Source organism: Arthroderma uncinatum, assembly GCF_011692745.1.
Source record: "Arthroderma uncinatum strain CBS 119779 chromosome Unknown scaffold3, whole genome shotgun sequence".
In the NCBI taxonomy this organism is placed as follows: Eukaryota; Fungi; Ascomycota; class Eurotiomycetes; order Onygenales; family Arthrodermataceae; genus Arthroderma; species Arthroderma uncinatum.
Window position 1 is genome coordinate 1,687,875 of NW_022983865.1, and position 20,949 is coordinate 1,708,823.

Genomic DNA, 20,949 nt, shown 5'->3' on the forward strand with positions numbered 1-20,949 from the left:
TAATAAATATTTTATATAATTTTTATAATAAAATCTTTATTCTAATTTCTATATTTCTTTAAAGGTATAATATTTATAGTAGTAGTTCTATCTATATTTATTATAATATAGATATTTAAAATTTTTAACTTCTATTTATTTTTCTATATTATATCTAAAGTATGGTTCTTTCTCTTTATATATTATCTAATATTTATTAAGTATTTAATTATTATATTTCTTTCTTTATTTCTATAGTAGTTTATAACTATTTTTAAATATTATCTATAGTATTTTACTTTCTTAGTTATTTATTTCCTATATATCTTTATATTTTAATTTAATTTCTCCTTTTAAATCTATATATTCTAGTATTTTAATTCTTTAATTTAGGCTTATTATTAGATTATATATTTATCCTATTATAGTATTTTATTATATTGATACTAGTTATTTTTTTATTTAATCTATTTATTCTATCTTTACTATTCTTATTATTATTATATATTAGGTACTTATTTATATATATTATTAAGTTTTCCCTCTAGTAGCTATAGATAGGTAGTTTTCCTTATTACCCTAAGGTATTATTTAATATTTTATAAGTCTTAGTAGCCTTCTCTACTTTACTTCTTCTTATAGCTACTAGTCTTAGATATAGTAGTAGTATTAAGGTATTTCTTAGTATTTCCTTATTTCTTTCTATAGTCTTTTATAATATATCTAGATTTCTTATAGTAGAAATATAACTTTTTATCTCTATATCTTTAATTCTTTTTTATATTATAAGGTTATTTTTTAGTAGTATCTAATTCTATAGATATAGTACTATAATTATTATATTTATTTAATCCTTTATATTAATTTTCTTTCTAGAAAGTGCTTTTTTCTTATTATATATTTCATAGGTTATAGAGTTAATTATTAATATATACTACTATTTTAACTATTTATTTAAAATCATTATATAGTTCTATTTTAATAATTTTATATTAGGTTTCTAATTTAAATCCTTATTTAAATATAGCTATTTTTTATTTATTATTATTAATTCCTAGTTTTTAATAAATTTATTATAGTTATACTATATATTATACTATATCTTTAATTTATCTAAATCTCTATAGTTTATATTATAAAGTCCTTTTTCTATTAGTATTTCTAAAGAATTATTTAAGTATTTATTTAAATTATATATAGTTATTAAATATATCTATATATAATATAAATTATTCTTTAATATTAGTTTAATCTTTAAGATATAGTTTAAACTATATTACTACTACTTTTTATATATAAGATTCTATAAAGATAACTTTCTTAATATTAGTAACTCTTAGTTTAATTACTAAATAAATATTATATTCTTTTAGGAAGTATTTTAGTTTAGTATAATCTTCTTTATAAATATTAGGTTTATAAATTTTAATAGTAGTCCTTTTATCTTTAGTTTTTATTTTAAATATATTAATACTATTTTTATATTCTTTAATCTACTTTATAGTTTATTTAATAGTATTTTTATAATCCTTAAGTAGCTTTTATTACTCTATAAATCTTTCCAACGGTGAAGAGAGGGCCGAATTTGGCCTTTTTTGCGGCCGCTTTTGGCCTTCCATTCACCGTACCGGCCACGCGCCACGCACCAACACGTGATTAATTCCCCTGCAGGTACGCTATGTCGACGTCCCACATCTCTCTCTCTTCTGGTCCCGTTCCGTTCACAGTCAGTCACCCATCTTCCAAGACCGGGCGGCTGCGACATGATTCTCTCAACCGCTTCGCCCATTCTGCGACAGAAGGCCAGAAATGGCCTTCCATTTTCCAGCTATAAAGCGATGGCTACCGTCCGCCCCTGGCGGGCTGTCTGCTCCCAGCAGGCCCCTTCCACCCCAAGCTTCCATCTCACCCATCTGCCCCAGTCTACCGTTCCCCTTTCTTTTCTGGTTGCCGGCTCCCTTTCTGTCCAGTTTGCTATTCCAAGTCCCTCTTGATACCCGTCCTTCCCCGCCAGGTTGAACATGGCACGCCACACAGCAGTCGCTACCAACACCAGCCACGAAGCCGCTGTGGTTCTAAGCGACTGCTCGTCCTCCGACGCCAGCGGAGAGACTAGTATAACTGTCCCAGATGAAGATGAGGATGAAGACGGTGATGCCTATATTGATGCTGGTGACGGGGAAGATGACGCAGGGGAGCAGCAAGCCGCCGACGACCTAGCGGAGTTGCTGGCGGACAATAATCACTCACGGGAGTTCTACCTTAAGCAACTAAACACCCTTGACGGGAACTCATTTCAGTGCGAAGAGTACGCGCCCAAGTCGCTGGAGCTGCTCGACCGGGTCGAGCGAGAGTGGTTGAAGTAAGTCTGCCCCGATCCTAACAGGATCTTGCTCCCGGTCTCACCACCATACAGTTTCTGCGCCTACTTGAAGAAAGACGTGAAGGAGATGTATCTGAAAGTAGACGTGGTGAAAATATATACCTTCTTCCACTGGTCCTTGAACCAACGCCGCGGCAAAGATGGGAGGCGACGGCAGGGGCTGCAGTACAAGAGCTCCCTGGAGACCTACTGGAAGGTCTTTCGACTAGTCTATGAGAGGGAGAAGCAAGAAAAGATAGACAAAGAGACATCAAGGGGTGTGGTGAAGAAAGTACCATGCTCCACCCTATCTCCCTTCCCCCTCCTAGAATCCGCGGGCAGCCAAGCGGCGACATTTCATGCTAACATAACTTGTGGTCTAAGATAATACCAGCGCTGGTAAAGCTATTTAAACTCTCAACGAAAGGCCGCCCGAAGTCGGTCGTCTACCTTGATGACCTTACCAAGATTGTCGAGACGACGGTCACGACGACCGAGAAGAAGTTCGGCCATGGGCGGCTACGTATCTGCCTCTGTCTATACTTCCAGCTCGCCGGCTTCACCGCCAACCGCCCGGGCGCGCTGCTGAAGGTACGCTACCAGGACATCCAAGTCACCCTCCTGCGCGACCCTGACGGCGGGCCCAACAACATCTTGATCGAATTTACCCCGGAATTTTCCAAAACATTTCTTGGAGACAAAGATGCGTATGTGAACCGACCCTTGCGGTGGCCGATGACTATCCAGCTAACTCACTCCCCGATCAGCGTTACCTTTGTGATCCCAGAGATTATATTCGACCCGTCTCTGATCCTCAGCCCTCACGTCATGCTCCTTGGCCTCCTGTTCGCCGATGGTGCATTTGGCCGCCTGGAGGGCGAGGAGGTCCTTACCTCGGCGAAACAACTTCTCGATCTCAGCATCCCCGAGGGCACTAACGAGCTTCGCCTTCCCCTGAAACCGGAGCTAGACGATATCCCGGTGTTCCGAAAGCTGGAGCAAACGGCAGACGGAGTCAAGGTATCCGACACCGAGGCCCTGACCTACCAGACACTCTGGAGGTCGATCAGGATCATTGGGGAATTATCAACATTCATTCAGATCCTTCGGGCTTACAGCTTGAGGTATGGCGCAGGAAAGGCGCTGGATAACAGCGGTAAGTCCTGCACCGTAAATATATCCTTCCAACCACCTATCACTCATCGTACATCTTCATCACGCAGGCCAAATCAGCGACGCGGTTCGGAGTCTAATCTTCCAACACTCCGACACGCGAACGTTCCTCGACTTCTACCTCCATAAGAAGGTAGATAAGGACCTTGCCGCCATCGTCCGGGGCATCGAACCGCAGGACAATATCATGCGTGCCGCATGCAGAATGCTTCGCTCCGTCCACCCGCGTCGGCCAAGATGTCTGACCACCGCCCAGGCGTCTTCGGTCAACAAGCTCCCGCACATCGAGGATCTGATAAAGCGTCGCAATAAGCTCAGTCAGAGCATGGGACGCCCCATCGCGCAGCACAAGGGGACCCACAAGTATACGCTCCACCAGAGGCTCAACACTGAGCTAGCGACCGCGCGAAGCAGGGCGAAGGCCGAGCTCCTACGGAAGATACAGAAAAAGTTTGACTACGAGGAGCCTCTGCGTGAGATCCAGCGGCAGCTTTCGGGGATCAAGATCACCGAGGCGGTCAACGAGTCCCTTGGCAGCAACGAGGATGTGCCACCGCAGCAGCAACGACTGATCTCGGCGCTCCTCTCCCTTCCAGGTAAGAACCTGCGGGAAGAGATGCTCCGGCGCACAGAGGCGATAGATGCGGTGGCAGAATACTGCCTCTTCGAGGAGGGGGATACATGCAAGCTGCCACGCGACCAGCGGCGAGTCGCAAAGGCGTCAACCGACGCTACGGTCGAGGTAAAGGCCGAGGTACGTGCTCCTCCACCCCCAAGCCAGAGGGATATCGCGTTGAAGGCCGTGATGGAGGACCATCGGCCCTTGTACTGCTTCTGGTGCCTAAAAGGCTACTCGGTTCCCGGGGGAGTGACAAAGCACCTCCGGCGGAGGCACCTTCGACATATCAAGCCCGGGGACCGCATCAGATGCCCGACCTGTTGTGTAGACCTGGAAGACATGATACAACTTAAGAATCATGCCCTGATAGTCCACAAAACGCTCCCTTGAATCTGGCATCCGCTGTGGACACCCCGCAGCGACGGACCCAGGCGCCTCTATAGCGTAGGCAGTTAGAGCTGGCCTCTACTGAAAACTTATCGTAAACCGTCTGATGCCTACTACCCGGGCTATTAGATATTCTCTGATTTCTCTACTTTCGTTTATGTATGATAATGCCATAGAACTCAATAGAAACTATTTATTACATAACCTACATTACTACTACACACGCGAGTATGTAAGCTTTCTCTCAGAACGTCTGCCAACTCGCCGATTTATCACATGCCAGGCGCTAAAAGCCATGGGGGCTACAGGAAACTACCATCTTATTTTCACTTGAATACCTTGCGCACGTTTAACATATTAAGGCTGATCAGCTCTCTCTAAAAGCACACACCATTCTCGCAAAAGTTATGTCCGTTAACATAGCTCAAGGCCAAGATCCTGTTCCTCGCTGCAGATGCTGTGGCGGCCTAGGGACATTTAGAGTAACCCGAAGTTCAAACCGTATAGGAAATCCCAGTCGTCCTTTCTACAAATGCGAGCCTTGTGACAAATTTCTCCGCTTCGATGACGAGCGTGTTAACCATCCGGTTAACCCTCGATGCCGCTGCGATGTACCCCGAAAGATGCAGGTGGCAGGATCAGAACAAAGGGTACCCAAGGGCCTTCACTACGTCTGTGCACCGGCCCAAAAAGATAGTTTAGAACTACTAATGGCAAGTTTGGCGGTTAGCCAGCTTTTGTCGGTTGATGAGGAGGTGCAGATTCTTCAGAAGTTCCCCCACGAATGTACCCGGAATCGCCAAGTTATGTGGAGCGGTGTTCCGTACGACTGCGCTCAACGATGGGCCCATGAGCACGGGATGCAGACATTAAGTATAGCTATGGGCTCACTAATGGACAAGAATCACCCCTCATGTCTCAAATCAAAAATGTCGTCGAGCAGATGGAGCAGGTATATGAAAGGCGCCTCTGCTATTTTTGCCTACTATATCTCTCAAGGTGCCACAGTCATGGTTATAACACCACCTCCTCCACACAAGTTTAATCCTTCGGGAAGGACAAACTACCAGGCCATCGAAGAGCCAATCCTGAAAGGAGCATTTGGAGGCAGGGCCGTATCGCGGATAGAGATGGTGCACCCAACGGTCAAGGGTGCAGAGAATTTCTCATACCAGGCCTGGCCTATGGATGAAACAGGCATCTGGATTGCAAGTTTTGGGGCCTTGCCCGTGAAAGAACCACGTTGGCGAAAAGCGCAAAGCGTTATACCTCTACGAGTAATCATTGGGGGAAACGGGGTAACCGCAGGCCAGCCTACCCTACAGAGCACAGGCGTGGCAGACTTAGGGCTTGATATAAGAAAGGTAGTAGGAGTGCATTTCCTAAAAGGTCACAGATAGGAGGCTAATGGCTGGAGAAGGATATTACTCGCAGAGAGATCCCTAGTCTAAAGAGTAAGGAACGGACCAAGTCACAGAAACGAAATAAAACCAGGACGGTTACCAACACCAGGCCCGCGACCGAAGTCAGGGGGGAAACGGAAGCAAAACAGCAGAGGAAGAGGAAAAAGAGAAAAATGAGGAAAAGGCAAATAGGAGAATAAGGAAAATGAAGAAGAAAGAAAAAAAAATATGCAAGCAGCAAAGTAAGAAATAGAAGACGGGCAGAAGGGCTGTGTCATTCACGACAACTACAGTATGTACTGCATCCTCCGTCTCGCTTGGCTGTCGAAGTGACGATGAATTTCAAGTATCAGAAGAGGATCCGAAATAGTGGAAGTTGTCTGAGATACTGTCAGGAACATGAGGTAGAAAGAAAGGTCGGGAGTGAGCATAAGGTTGATCAATTAGTAAAGAATTGAGCTATGTCGACGTTATCCCGCACGTATAGTCTAATATCGGCCTTATTATACGATTTCATTTCACTGACAGTATACTACTATAACCCGTTAAAGCCTTAGGTGTTGAACCCAAGCAGCGAGCCCTCGGTTTAGTGGGGACACACCGATTTCACATGTCGTTATTCCTATAACAATATTCCCAAGCTTAACCTTCCCTCTCCTCCCAGAAATCTGCACCTTGCTCACTAAGGTCCAACTTCATATCTCGCGGCCGGAAGTCTTTAGACAATATTTCGTATACAGCTTTTGCGTATACATCAGTATAAGATATTTTCCAGTCCTCAATGAAGGCCTCCGCTTGAGCACGTGTTCTGAAACGTTTGTGGCAAGCTCCAGAGACCATTTTTACCTTTGGCTCTGTCTTGCCACTTCAAGATGTTAGCAACCTGCTGTGGCAATCATACAGAAGATACATACCACCAGTAAGGGTAGATTCCAGGCATCCTGCCATTGGCAATAGCATAGAAGGCTTCCTGTCCTGGCAGCGGAGTAGTTTCTCCCGCCCCTTCCTTTATAACCTCCTTGTATTCCGTTACTCCCTTTCCTTTCATATATGCACGTGCTCCTTCGAGCGTAGAAAAGGCCTTTGCAGTGATTTCACATCCAGTCATGCGCGGATGTGCATCTCCCCTGTCAAAACGGAATTAGTCCCTTGCCACCAAGAATTCTTAAAGAGACGTACAGTACCAAGACGAGAATATCGTAGGTTCGTCGACACGTCCGCGAACGATAGCATAATATTCGTTTTTGCGGCGCCGTGTTGCCATTCTAGTAGAGAAATAGGTCCGATACAATCGTGTCTGAGATATAAGTAGAAGCTGCGAGATGTGCTTAGTTGAAATTAAACATCTCGAGATATTAAGAACGTAGAGGAAATAAATAAGTTTTAACTAGCATGGCACAGCTTTATAGAGAATCATATCCTTGGATGTTATGACAAATAATGGACGTGGCGCCATATAATTCGCCTGGTCAACAATACCCCGCGACGCAAGTGTTACAGACCATCTGCGGCGTAGCCTAGACAAATACGCTCTAGCTACTATAATCACGTGATGTGATACATATGAGGTCCCAAACGCCAAGAAGACGACAGGTCCACGATGGGGCCTTGACACTACAGCCCATGAAAGGGAGGCCTGCGGAGCATATATATATACTCTTATACTCGCGATCAAACCAGTGACAGTTTTACTATAATACTCAATACAAAGGCACACTATGATGGCCGCGTCCGCAGTCGCTAGACCGCCTAGTTGCATGACGAAAAGAGGAAACAGGACTGACTCCTGTAACGCAGGCCGATTTTGCAACTTTTCACCAATCTACCTCGGCGCGCCAGTCCTTGGCCCAAACGGGACCCGGGAACAGGGGCTGATGACCCAAGTGGCCCAATACCTGTCATGGAAACGAGTCAGCTTCCCTAGGGCGTCTGTGGGCATAGGGCCAGGGTCTAAAGCCCGGACCAGTCTCCGGCACAGGGACCGAGGCGGGGTGACTGGGGGCCCCCCGTGACCTCGATCCACGGGCAGGAGACTGGAGTCGTTGGGCCATAGCGGTCCATGGTCCGTGGCCCTCGGACCTGCCAGGCTCGAAGAACGCGAACTCTTGGCCACGCTGGTCCGCAGACGGGGCCAGCTATGGGTCCGGTTGCCGTAGCCCCATAGAGACCTAGGAATGCCACTTGGGACGATATTTTTTTATAGCTCATCCTCTTCCTCCGCGAGCTGATTTTCGAGTCTTGGGTCCTCAAATGCCCCAGATTTCCGCCGTTTTCGAATGTCCAACACCTGAGACGCAGACGCCACCATGTTCTCATCGACGTTCAACTCCCCACCAAATACCATAAAGACGGTGTTCGTGCCACAGACTGCACAAGATAATCGCGGAGAGAGTCGTCGCGCACGCCCGTATGACGATAAATCTCGTTCCCAATTTTCTCCAATGGACTCTCTCCGTCTCTTCCAGTAAAGTAGCCGTTAGGGAGTGTCGTTTTAATCCTGTAAGAGGAGCATTCAAACGTCACAACGGAGTCGGGGCCACCACCCTCAAAAACAGCTAAGACGCGATACTCATCTCCAATTCCACGATCCACTAGATATTCATCACGATGATTCCTTGGCTTTCGATTGTCAGCATTCGAATCAGAGTATCCCATCTTAGACGCGAGCTCCTCCGCGTCATAAACGCCTCCTAACTCCTTCGCCCAGACCACAATAAGAACGAGTTCCTGTTTCCCTTCTGCTTCTAGACGTTTTCGCCACTGTAACGCTCGGCTCCAGCTGCTAAAAAAGGACAAAAATCGCGTCGGAGTTTTGCGATAAGATAAATGAGTGTCGACTTCCAGGAATGTTGGCCAACTAGTGCCATCTTGGTTCCGTGCGCACATGGAGTGCTTGTTGAAACTGGAATTATCCTCATGCTCAACGCGAAAGAGAAGCCATGGCACATGACCATGAGGTATTGGCAGAGGGTGAGCGTGAGGGTGAGGCAACATTCTGTTATCTTTAGCTAACCAACTTCTTCGATATTTATGCGTTTCGCTGCTCTTGTGCTTTAATGAAGGCTGAGTGAAAGGGGGCTGGAATGAAAGCGATCATGTGTTAGTTACATCACATGACTACAAACCTATTCTACGCCAAGGGATCTATTTACGTCAAGGCAGAGGGGAGTCCTGTAGACCCCTGCAACCCTCAACCCAGGCTATATTACTACATGTTCTTACGGTTACAGAATAATATTCGCAGCCACAGTTCCGTTCCGGTAAGAAAGGCTGCTGTAGATAATCTACTCAAAACGCGTACAATTTATTTATCCAAGTAGGAATTTAAATCAACGTGAGAATTTCAAGACCAAGGAAACAAGGTCGGTATAAACATAATAAACCGATGAGCTTCTTCAGGTTACCCCGAGACGGTGTAAATATGGACCCCGTGCGGATGGTTCTCAGCCCTAGCATTGCATGTGCATCTACACCCACGAGTCCACAGTGGTGCAGAGAAGAACCACGTGGTGTCCACTACCTGGAGGTCGCTAGGATACTGTAGAGCTTCGTTAGGGTCCAAAATGACACTCAGAGAAGGGGGCGCCTTACATCTGCCGGTTTCAAATTGATGTTAGCTCGACCCACGGTAATCTCACAGGAGCCTTCGAAGTCATCTCCTGGATAGAGACAAAGGCCGAAGAGGTCCGATGCGTCGTGATGTTGAAGGAGCTTATCGAACTCTTCCATAAAACTGAGCTCTGCCGGGCCGATTGCCGCCGCCTTATGGTTCTGAGAATAACGATACTCGGTAGGCCGGAATGTGCCGTCGGCGGCCTTTGACCAGATGGACGCATAGGGTTCCTCTATCCCCTGGGTGGGAGCCGCAGGCCAAGGAAGAGAGGTTCCGTTGTAGTCGACAAGCCTCTCATCGGCATTCAAGTCAAAATGGCGATGGAGGATAGTCAGGCCAAGTCTCTTTTCCATTCCACCATCAACAAAAAAGGGCCGAAAAACACCCTTTACAAGCTCATCACCGTTGATAGCTCTGAACTTTGCACGTGCGGCCTCGAGGGTGGGAAGGGCTTGAAAGTGCCCAGGCATATAGTCTCCAACTAACATTTTGGCTGGCTTGTGGTAAGAAAGCAGGTATGCGAATTTAAACCCGGAGAGTGAGTCCATATATATAGCTTGATTCTGGACGGCATCTACCATTGCGCCGCCTTCAGCTTGCACCGCTTCTTGCATATGGCACCGCTACCCACATATGCTACGGCTCTTTATATCCGAAAACTGGATGCATTATTTGGCGTACACACAAAGTAAACTTATTGAGTAGACCGAGATCAGCATGGCTGAATCCAGCCGAAGTATTCTCAACACTCCAGACGTTCCATCAAGGCGGTGGCATGGAGCCCACTCTTTCGGCCGCTCGGCCTTGCAAAAAATTCAGACACTTCCCACTTCAAGTCTACCGGGGTATCGGAAAATAACGAAGGTCTGTCTGCAAACCATTTTTGCCGACCTTTACTGACAATCGCTTCTAGAACAAGCCTTCTGTAATCGACGTCTGGCGCCGAATATAGTCTCAGTAGCAGGGGCACGATAACTGAAGAGTTCGGCAATTCCTGCTGCAATGCCTTCAGAAAGTTCGCTCGGTCTTTCTGTAACATTAAATATAGCTCAAGGCCAGGAGAATGTTCTACTGCTAGGAATCTAGGGAGACTAGCAGCAAGCTGAAAAGGTTGATAACTAGCGAAGCCCCAGTCGATAATCCTATAAAAGATAAATGTCAGCAGCGCTTTATTCAACAACGCATTGTGAATCTCACCCTTTGATGTTGTACTCCGGGTCCACAATAATATTTCCAGCTGAAAGGTCGCCATGGTCGATGAACGACGGAGCATTATCTAGTTCCGGGTGTAGGACCTCTGGGAGTATGCGTTTCAAAAGGAGGCAATGGTTGACTTCGAGTTCGGGAAGGCGGCCTTGACATATTCGAATGATTTTCTGGTCGATCTTATTCGTGAAGTACTCCAATGCCGAGTCACCTAAGTAAGTCAGTAATTACCTCGCCTTGCTGGTAAATAAGATTCGCTAACCATCTCTGCGTGTACATGATATGAGAGATACCATAATCTTCGCAATCTGGTCGAGAACCCTCTCGCGATCCACTCGTTTCTTCGGGGTTATCGCTGTCCAACTTAAAGGCTCGCCTGGGATCCAGGTTAAAACGAGAAATGGAAACCCAACAGCGTTGTCAAATGTCATGTCATAGCCTATTAATTTCGGTGACCATGGGAATTGGCAATCCTCTAGATGTTTGAGGGTTTCGATTTCTGTCATAAGAACGGAGACGATTTCCACCTTAGAATAGGAGCTTAGGTGTATTGGTATTCGAACGGCCCAGTCGACATTGTCGGAGAATCCGAGCCTGTAGATTTGACAGTGGCCGCCGGATAGTGGTTGCGTAAGAGTATTGAACTTGAACCGAGCAAGCTCATCGTCATTTCGAAACCTTTGGATGGCAATAGGGATATTCCCAGGGCAGAAGCTTTTATTTATAGCCATTTCTCGGTAAGGGAAGGAAGTGAGCGTACAAACTAGACAAGCTATGGATTCACGGAGAATCAAAGATATCCGAGACCGTGGTGTTCGTACCGAGGGGGCTCAGCTGCTTGTTGCTAGGCTATTCTGTTGTCTCGATTGTCTGGTAGAGAGTTCTGCTGGCGTGGTTGACATGAACTAAGTGGGTCACATGATGCAATAAACTGGCTAGCCAGGCAGACGCCCATTAGTTCAACATCTCACCAACGCGTGATGGCTTTTTCGTGTGAGAAGTGTGGCAAACTATTCACGAAGAGATCAAGCCTTAAGAGACACGGAGACACTCGTGAGTATTGACAGCATCGATAGCGAATTACTTCTGATTTGGCTCGCGTGTCAGATAGGCCCAAACGATTAGAATGCCCTCTTTGTTGGCAGTTATTTAAACAGCCAAGACTGGTCCGGCAACACTTGAAAAGAGCGCACAAGCAAGATGGCCTATTAGGCAGCAATGGAATTGCCACACGCCCATTAGCTACCGATAATAGTAAAGTAAATCGCTGTGACGATGGGCAAATGCCGTGCCTTGACGGCGGTACGATTCCGGAAATCGAGTTACCCGCCAGGGAGGAGGCTGCAACGGGTACGAGATTAAATTACCGAGAAGTTTCTGCTACATATAGCTAACGTCTACATAGACTTAGCTGCTCAACTTCGTCACTCCGCATTGTTGGAACCTGCATACGGGCAATCCCCGGGCCAAACAACAGGGTATCACTTATGTCCTAGCCTGCGGAATGGGGGCCCAGATGGTACGGATCAGTGCCAGTCAACCTTTCTTCCAGAGTTTTCTATCAATCAAGATCAATGGAGTGGTTCTGCATTCCTAGAGGACATGGATCAACAGAATTACCCGACTTACCCCCTAGACCTTGATCAGTGGGCCGAGACCATGCATTTAGAACACACTTGTGACAGCAACCAGGCAGAACACCCAGGACTCTCTAGTGATCGCCATGGCGAAATGATCTTTGAGGATATTCACCAACCCAGGCCTGCAGCAGCCTAGTAAACCTAATATGGTAACCCAGATAACATTTAATCGGAGTTCCGGGTCGCATAATAATAGATCATTTCGTTACAGAAAGGCCAGTAGTTCGTAGGAGAGTGGTTTTCATTAAAAGGAAAGTCATGTTTGGGAAGGTTTGGCTTTTGCCCGCGCGAGAACAGTCACTACTGTTGAGACTTGGCGCGTGTAGGGAGAGACAACTATAGACAGACAGTAGGGAGGACACATTATTCTATAAAAGTGTCAGCTAAGACGATATGATATTGATTCAATCAAAACCAATGAAGGTAAGTTACCTCCGCGGAAAACTTACATTGATCTCTCCTTTACCAATATCGCATCGCCGCCTGGAACCACCAGCGCGACATCATGTAAAGCAACGTGAGCTACAAGTCTTTCCTGCCCTTCGGAGTCCCATCGAATGGAACAAGTCCGACTGACCTGATGGATTTGCAGGCTGGAAAGAATCTCGTAGTCACACTTAAAATACTGTTCAAGGAGGCGGCGAAACCTCTGAAAAGTTAGTAGGTGAACCCTGAAAATCAAGGAGAATCAAGCATACCGACTCTTTCAATAGGATGCTGGGTATTGATGGTAGACTTGATATAGCCGCTTGGGCTTGGTTGGGTTTATTCGCAATATATTGAAGGAGGTCACCGTTTCCAAAAGGATTGTCATCTTCCATTATGATAAGGTTGTTAGGCATGAACTCAACCCCGGAGATTAAGCCAGGCTCTAGTTTAATAACTCTCATTGTGGAAAATTATCTTGTAGAAAGAAAAGATCAAAGGCGTCATAATCCGATGATGCACGTTCATAAGTCATTGATTATGTAAATCTTTAGGGTGCCTTATCAGACACGCCGGGCTGCAAAAGAGAATCGCCTCCCCGCGGTGCAGCCTGGGTACTGGAGAGATGCTCTTACGATAGAGATCCTCTTGCTAAATGATTCTCATGGTTGGAGGTGTGGTGGTGGTGACTCGCCTGATGAAGTCAGCGACAAACTGCTTTCGCACAACACAGGACTGCCAACCAAATGGGTATGAAAACCATCCGACGGGTGGCTTCAATCTTCAAAAGGGACCAGATTCTAAGTAGGGAAGGTTATCTCGATGGCTCGACCGAAAAAGATGCCCGGAGGCCACCTGAAAGGACACCTGTGGTGGTGTGCAGAGTTTTCACTTGGAAGGAACGTGATGCCCTGCGCTCGCGTACACCCCAAAATCAACAACAACACTTCGATAAAGGTTGGGTGCGAGGGCGTCGTTAAGGGAAAGGCGAAATGAGGATGGGGATGCAAGTTGCAGAGCGTCGTTAAGGGAACGGGAGGAATGGAGACAGTACTTGGTCGCTGGGAGGCGGCTGCCTTCACCGGTGCAGCGCTCGGAGGAACACTACCACAGCGGAGTGGCCTCTTAGGAGGGATATTAGTGGGACGGCATACTCTGCGAACGAAGCAAAAAGGGATATTCGCCCAGGTACGCTGAACCGGGCAACCTGGCTTATACTCCTGCTGCCGCCCTCCGGCGATCGAACTACGGTACCTACGAAGGATTCCGAACAAATACCACGGAGAAGCTGGCAACTCCCTATGCAAATGGAGCTGGGACTACGGAAGTGCCGGCACTCAGGGCTTCAACAGCCATCGGCTGGGACTTGTTGAGGAGACGAAGATACCATTGGTTAGTGGGCTGGAAACGTTACAGGACGCGCTGCCTGGCTAGGAGTGCCACCTGAGCAGAGCCTGCGAGACACGGTCGGCCCTGTGGAGAGAAGAGATTCGGCAGGGCAACGCGAAGTGATGTAACAGTCATGGGGCGTAGCACATAATGGAGGCGATGGCTGATGGACGAGGACTGTCTACAACACCTTCTATGTGGCTCGAGAGGACGGATGCGCGTGTCGGTCTATGGAAAGGGTATATAGGGCAGCGGGCATGGTGTATCGACATAGGCTTAAGGAGCAAACCATGAAAGGGGCATGGGGGAAGGCTTTGCCGGGGCTGGACCTCCGAAGTAGTGATTGAACGTGAGTCTTCGGGCAAGAGGCGGGATGGACTACGGGGAAGTGTGGTGGAGGCTTGGTCACCTCCTCTTGTATTTAATATTGGTACGGAGGCCTATACCTAGGTTAGGTCCTTCAGCATGCTCTCTGAACCAGAGCAGCTAGTAGCGAATACAATCTTTTATGGCCTGTTCACGATCTTCAACTCGGACCTGATCAATCAGCCGGTAGACCACAACGGAGGAGCATCCGCCTTTATAGATGACTATTTCCGCTGGAGAACTGGACCAAGTGCCGAGAGCAACCTAAAGAAGATCCAAGAAACAGACATCCCCAGAATCGAGGAATGGGCAAGACGAACAGGCTCACGTTTCTCAGCAGAGAAAATGGAGCTAATCCACTTCACAAAAAAGAAAAGAGATCAAAATGCGGGGACCATCACAATGAATGGACACACCATCTCACCATCGTCAGAGGTCAAGCTCCTGGGGGTGTACTTTGACCAGGAGCTGCGCTGGAAAACACACACACAGTATATGGTCAAGAGGGCCACCAAAACCTGTGTCGCTATCGGGCGCCTGTCCCACCTGCGGCCGGAGCAGATGAGGCAGCTCTACACGGCCTGTGTAATACCCAAACTGACATACGCCTCCACTGTATGGTACAACCCTTTGAAGGCGGCCACGCAGACCAAGGCCCTCACCAAGGTCCAACGTACGGCCCTGATCAGGATCCTATCCGCATTCCGGACTGTGTCAACGCAAGCCCTTGAAGTCGAGGCTCACGTCCCTCCACTGCGTGTCAGGCTGCGACAGCGGGCGCGGGATGTGGTCACCAATCTCCGCATGCTCCCACAATCCCACCCGATATATGAGCCTCTCAAGAGGGCCATGGCAGGGGCAACTTGCAATGGATGCAGACGTTACTACCCTCTAGAGGACACAATGAGGATGTTTAGTAGAGAGGAGACGGAACCCATAGAGACAATCGACCCCTGCCCCCCGGAACCATGGCAGAAACCAGTGTTCAAAGCCATCCACATTGACTCCGACAAGGCTAGAGCTATCGAGAGAGCTAGGAAAATAATGGAAAACCCAGCCAAAGCAGTCTTCACAGACGCTGCAAAGGCGAACTCTGCGCTTGGAGCAGCGGCGGTGGTTATAGACAATCTGCACCACGTCCAATACTGCATTCAAGTGGGAGTCGGACCGGAAAAACACTGGACTGTCCCAGCAGCTGAGCTGCTAGCTATCTACCATGGGCTCTACCTTGTATGGAAATCCCACGCGGACGAAGGGACAGCAACGCCTCTCCAGCGTCACACATACACCATCCTCAGTGACTCCCGCTCCGCTCTTCAAGCCATCGCAAACCGTACAAAACGACTCGGAGGGCAGGTAATTCAGAACATTCTGCACACAACAAAACAGTTGAAATCCGTAGGCATAGACCTCTGCCTTCAGTGGGTGCCTAGTCACAGTGGAATCAAGGGAAATGAGCTGGCAGACCACTTCGCAAAACAATCGATCAACCCAAGCCCGACCCACAGATTCCCCAAGCCTGCCTTGATCCTCAAAGAGGCCAACCGCAGCAGAACAATGCAGGAATGGAGGGACGAATGGTCCTTGTCCTCCAAAGGAGCCCACCTGAGGAAAATCGACACCGCCCTCCCAGACCAGCACACCCGCCATCTCTACGCCACACTCCAAAGGGCGCGAGCACGACTTCTAACACAACTCAGGACAGGTCACTCATGGCTAGCTGAATTCCGAAACCGAATAAAATATACTGACAGTGACAAATGTGAATGTGGAGCAAAAGAATCAGTCCATCACGTGCTGGTGGACTGCCCAAGACTACGGCAGCAACGTCAGGTTCTGCGACAAAAGGTAGGAGATAGGTTCAACAGCCTCTCACTAATGCTAGGGGGTAAACCACCAAATTGCTCAGGGAATGAGATGAAATGGAAGATCAGTAGAAGCGATCTTAACGCGGTTCTGGATTTCGCTGAAAGTTCGGAACGATTCCAAGGTAGGGACAACTAAAGAGAGCAGCCACAGGCCTTGACGAGGCATCAAGATCGTGCATGTAATTAGACATGGAAAGATAGATGAGAGTAGCCATAGCCGTGGTAGCCTGCATATCCCGGTGAGGGAGAGGTCAGGGTAAATGAATAAACCAACCAAACCAACCAACCTGAAGGGGCGTTAGACCCGCCAGTCGTCTCTAGCCTTGGGCCTCCGGGGAAAAGAGTTCCTGAGTCGGTTTCGGGTGGAGGCGCGATGTCGCGTTGCACACTACTTAGGCCAAATTGTTCGACAAGTACCTCACACAGACGGCGGGCGAATTCGCCAAAGTGGACCGAAGTGGGAAAACATTGGAATTCGGAAACGGAGGACGTTGAGATCCACCACGGGTATCTCCTGAAACCTAGTGTAAGTGTGCGCCAACCCTAACTCATTCATGTGGGCCCCCATCCATCATCAGCCAAGGATAACTCGAGCAACATGGGAAGTCACAAACGAAAAGCAGGCTACCACATAGTTACACGACAGCCCCGTGTCGCTTGTCTTTATTGTGTTATGTACCAGTCGGGCATGGGTAATTATGCCAACCAGACCTGAAATCTCCCGCCACGTTTTCATATGTATGAATTGTTCCTCCTAAACCCAGACACATACGAAGTCATACTAACTAATCCATATCTACTAGGTTAACTAGCGGCTTTGGCTGTAGTTGGATCTAAGCTTCTAGTTACACAACAAACGCCCCTTCGCAGATTTCTATTCGCATGCATGCATAGAGCATAGATGTATCGACATGTCACTTCCTGTCTCTTTCTCATACATATACTAAGGCCAGCCACCACAGAACTATGCTGTGACAGGCCTATATTTGCAGACCGATCGACCTACATTATCTCTACTTCGACACGGATGCGGTAGAATATGTAACCATGTCGGGGCCACGGAGTTCTCCCCAGCTAGTGTACAGGGTCTACGGCGTATATGGCGTTACATATGTACACACTCGTCCTAGTCAGGGCGGCGTGGTGAGAAATCACTTGAAGATTTCATTTGCCTAATTTGTACTAATATGGCTTGTCATCTGATAATCCGAGGCAGAAATATATCAGCTAGAGAAGCAGGGGGTCTACCTATACGGCTCTAGTCTTAGGACCAAGGTGGTGGGCAATAGCTATGCAAGGGAAAGATGCAACCAATGCGGGTGTGATCAGGAGTGTGGAAAAGAAAACATTCGACCATCTCCGCAATACACCCATGTTAAGGGAATGAATCTCGGAGAATCGGTTCGTCCACAAGGAAAGAAGAGATCAGGCACCAGCTATGACGGCGGGAAGAACGGCGGGAAGAAGCGCCCGAGGTTGTAGATAGGCATGGTGGGGAGAGGCGTCTGCAATTGTAAACCTCGCGTGTATTTCTAGCTCTAGAGGCTGCTTCCGAAAAGACAAGCCACTTAGTTCAAACTTCATCATATTGTGAGCTTTTTTTTTCTTTTGGAGTCCTGGGTCAGTAGCAGACGCACGGCCTCTACGCCTAAGGTCGGCTATATAAAGGCTCCAATTCCCATAGGGACTGTTATCAGGGGCCACCCAATACGATTTCCAATTATCTCATTTTCTCAATTCGCAATGTATCCCGCAAGACTATCAATCTCACAGTCTGGTGACATATATGGCCCTCCGTTTCTTGCACTACGAGCAATTCTCTACAACTCTGCAACCCAAATTTCATGTGAAGAGCTCAAGGATATTCTCAACGAACTACCTAAGGGGACGGATTCCATACTAAGCGCAGTTGTGTGGCAAGTTGACTCAAACCCGTTCCTAAATGACCCCCCCGAACAACAATCCCTGCTCGCGAATGGCCTCTCAAATCACATAGACATATTGTTCCTTCTTCTGTACAGTATCCTGATGTCGACAGGACCTATTAGGAGAATCGGGGCTTTTTACTTGTATTCGTTCGTGGCAGTGACAACAGGTGTTTCCGCGAAATCTTCCGCCGACAGGCTATGCACGCGACTGCCATCCGTGAATGGTGACTCGTCGTCCCAAAAGCGCTATCGATCTCCTGCCTCTCGCAGTACCAGCTGGCGGATCGCGGAGGGCCGAGCCTCACAAACTGCTCTTCAGGTCTTCCGGAAATCCCTAGCGCCGGCCTCAGAGGATCGCTCAGGGCATTTACCGTGAAGTGGACCGGCAGGCAGAATCTCTGGCAGGCGTAGCACGCCGCGTTCTCAGACGTCGGGAAGCCGACTCTCGGCCTGGATCAGTATTCCCGCGTTTCCTTGTTGAGTTGGCTCATCAGCGCTAGCCATGCGGCTCCGCCGTCCATGGAGGACATGAGACGGCGGAACAGGCGAAAGGGGAATTTATCCTTCGCCCGTCTCGCCGACGACCCGTCGCCACCGCACCCCGCATCCTGACTATCTCGCGACGGTGGCGCCGTGCCGCCTGCCGAGGAGGATACACCAATCCCGGTCCCCAACGACAGCAGCACCCCGAGCTCTGGCTCCCATGGCCACATTCGCGGCGTCTTGCTCCGGCAGAGGGCTGCCGGGTTAGGACATTTAAGCGCTCCGTCCTGGCAGTCGCCAATCCCTGGGAGATTGATGGGTGGAAAGAATCTATGGACCAGGTTAACCGCCCATCCTGAGTTCGATCAGCAGTTTGAGATTAAAAGGATTATTCTTAACTTTGGCTTCCGCGCGGCCAACCAAATCCCTCGCGTAGATTTAGTTATGTGACCTTGCTTGAGAAGCTTTACGTATATGTGTATAGTAAATATATATCTGTCTTTAATCACTCCTCTTTCCCCAACTTCCACAACTCTATGAATGAGATTGGACAATTTAGGCCTAGCAAAGGGTTGCCGTAATATCCGACTTTTCAGGCCCCTGGTCATTTGGCTCCTAGCTGAATGGATGGCGTCACGTTCGGAGTAGCCGCGTAGGTAGAGCAATCGCATTGTAATGAATGTCTTACAGAGTAGAGAAAAAGAGTTGAAAAAGAGTACTTCGTACGTAAACCTTGGTGCTAGTATGAGGCATTGCTATTGGCTAAAAGGAAATTAATCAGAGATTTTCAAACCTTGACTTCGATTGTGTATGAAATGGATAAACCGCGGCCATCTGTGGCGCCACGAAACCGAAATAGGGAAAAGGAACGAGAAGATGAAAAAGGGGAAACATGATTCAATAAGGTAGATAGCTAGGTAGAGAGAAGGAAGCGGCCGTGGTTACCTGAGAAGGGGGAAAGAGATTATTGTACCTTATTTACGGCACTTATCTCGTTTGTTTGCTTAACTGGTCGACTAGCCGACCATGACCAGTTTACGGTTGGGCCGCTAAAGTATTCATTAAATTCCTCGCCTGTTGGTGGAGGCAAGGCTCGGGCGTCAGCCCACTGCTATCACGATGGTGGAAGCATGGTGTAAGGACACTGGTCGATTTCGGGAACAGACATGTACCCATGGAGATAGTGCTGGTTTCTTGCTAGAGGAAACTGCCAAGAGTCGGGTTGGTCTCCAAAGCTGCTGCCATTATTGGCTAGCAGTGGGGTACGTGTGTGGTCGAATTCTAACAGCCGTGGATCAACTGGGACTTCGTTCATGGGGACAGGTATTCCGGTATGAGAGAGTGTCTGTGGCTGAAGAAGCTCCGCGTTGCTACCTGGCATGATGGTCACTGATGCGGCGGTGTCACAGGTCACGCCTCCCGGCATACCAATCCTCGTATATGTCACGTCTTCGATATTCAATCCGTGGCGCATCGATGGCGGGTAGTAATGTGGTTGTGATATGATACCAGGGTGAGGTGTGCCGCCGGGGTTGTTCACCTCCCATTGCGAGCGGTTGATATCTCCGTTCCGATATGTGTCGCGATGCGAATGGGACACGGGGGTGGAATGACCGCTCTTGTATATACTGTCGTTGTCGCACGGGGTTGAAGTTTGGCTACGGTTAATATCACCTCTGGGGCCCAGGGTTCGTCGTCTGTTTGCCAGACGGGGGTGGGAGGTAATATTAAATCCTTGGTCTTCTGAGTCGCTAAGATCTTCCTTGGCTGCTGCACTCAGGCTTTTGGCACCATTCTGGTTCATGGGTGTGTTCTGCTTCCTGTTCGGTGCAAACTTATAGCCGGGATGGGCTTTGTGGTGATTATGTCGCTCAGTAGCTGCATATCGTCGATATTGATCTCGGATCTCTCGGGGTTCAAGTCGCCAGCTCTGTCCGGAGGCCCGTGAGACGACTTGATGGTTGTTTTGCGAGCACCATTCTTTCGTTCTCTCCGCATATGCTGATCGGTATAGCATGAATGAGTTCATTGGTCGTGCGATCTTACCATTTTTTATCTTCGCTTCATTCAGCCGAGTCTCAACCGGGCGATTTACCCAGGCTTCCAT

The 20,949-nt window shown here is 48.0% G+C and overlaps 5 protein-coding genes across 5 annotated transcripts; 1 reads left to right on the forward strand and 4 right to left on the reverse strand.

Annotated features, from left to right (window-relative positions):
• Positions 1–2,000: 2,000 nt before the first annotated feature.
• GIQ15_04283 (uncharacterized protein) lies at positions 2,001–4,523 on the forward strand (the record flags this gene model as incomplete). The annotated part of the gene is made up of 5 exons (XM_033551700.1): positions 2,001–2,341; positions 2,396–2,619; positions 2,736–3,048; positions 3,109–3,497; positions 3,565–4,523. 5 exons carry the CDS (start codon positions 2,001–2,003, stop codon positions 4,521–4,523), a joined length of 2,226 nt encoding a protein of 741 aa, XP_033405430.1.
• Positions 4,524–8,245: 3,722 nt separating this feature from the next.
• On the reverse strand, positions 8,246–10,024 carry GIQ15_04284 (uncharacterized protein; the record flags this gene model as incomplete). The annotated part of the gene is made up of 3 exons (XM_033551701.1): positions 8,246–8,667; positions 9,401–9,461; positions 9,515–10,024. The coding sequence occupies 3 exons, from the start codon at positions 10,022–10,024 to the stop codon at positions 8,246–8,248; spliced, it is 993 nt and encodes a 330-aa protein (XP_033405431.1).
• Positions 10,025–10,729: 705 nt separating this feature from the next.
• GIQ15_04285 (uncharacterized protein) lies at positions 10,730–11,473 on the reverse strand (the record flags this gene model as incomplete). The annotated part of the gene is made up of 2 exons (XM_033551702.1): positions 10,730–10,953; positions 11,005–11,473. The coding sequence occupies 2 exons, from the start codon at positions 11,471–11,473 to the stop codon at positions 10,730–10,732; spliced, it is 693 nt and encodes a 230-aa protein (XP_033405432.1).
• A 7,341-nt stretch (positions 11,474–18,814) lies between these two features.
• GIQ15_04286 (uncharacterized protein) lies at positions 18,815–19,072 on the reverse strand (the record flags this gene model as incomplete). The annotated part of the gene is made up of 1 exon (XM_033551703.1): positions 18,815–19,072. One exon carries the CDS (start codon positions 19,070–19,072, stop codon positions 18,815–18,817), a length of 258 nt encoding a protein of 85 aa, XP_033405433.1.
• Positions 19,073–19,956: 884 nt separating this feature from the next.
• On the reverse strand, positions 19,957–20,949 carry GIQ15_04287 (HMG box protein; the record flags this gene model as incomplete). Its single annotated transcript, XM_033551704.1, has 1 exon — positions 19,957–20,949. One exon carries the CDS (start codon positions 20,947–20,949, stop codon positions 19,957–19,959), a length of 993 nt encoding a protein of 330 aa, XP_033405434.1.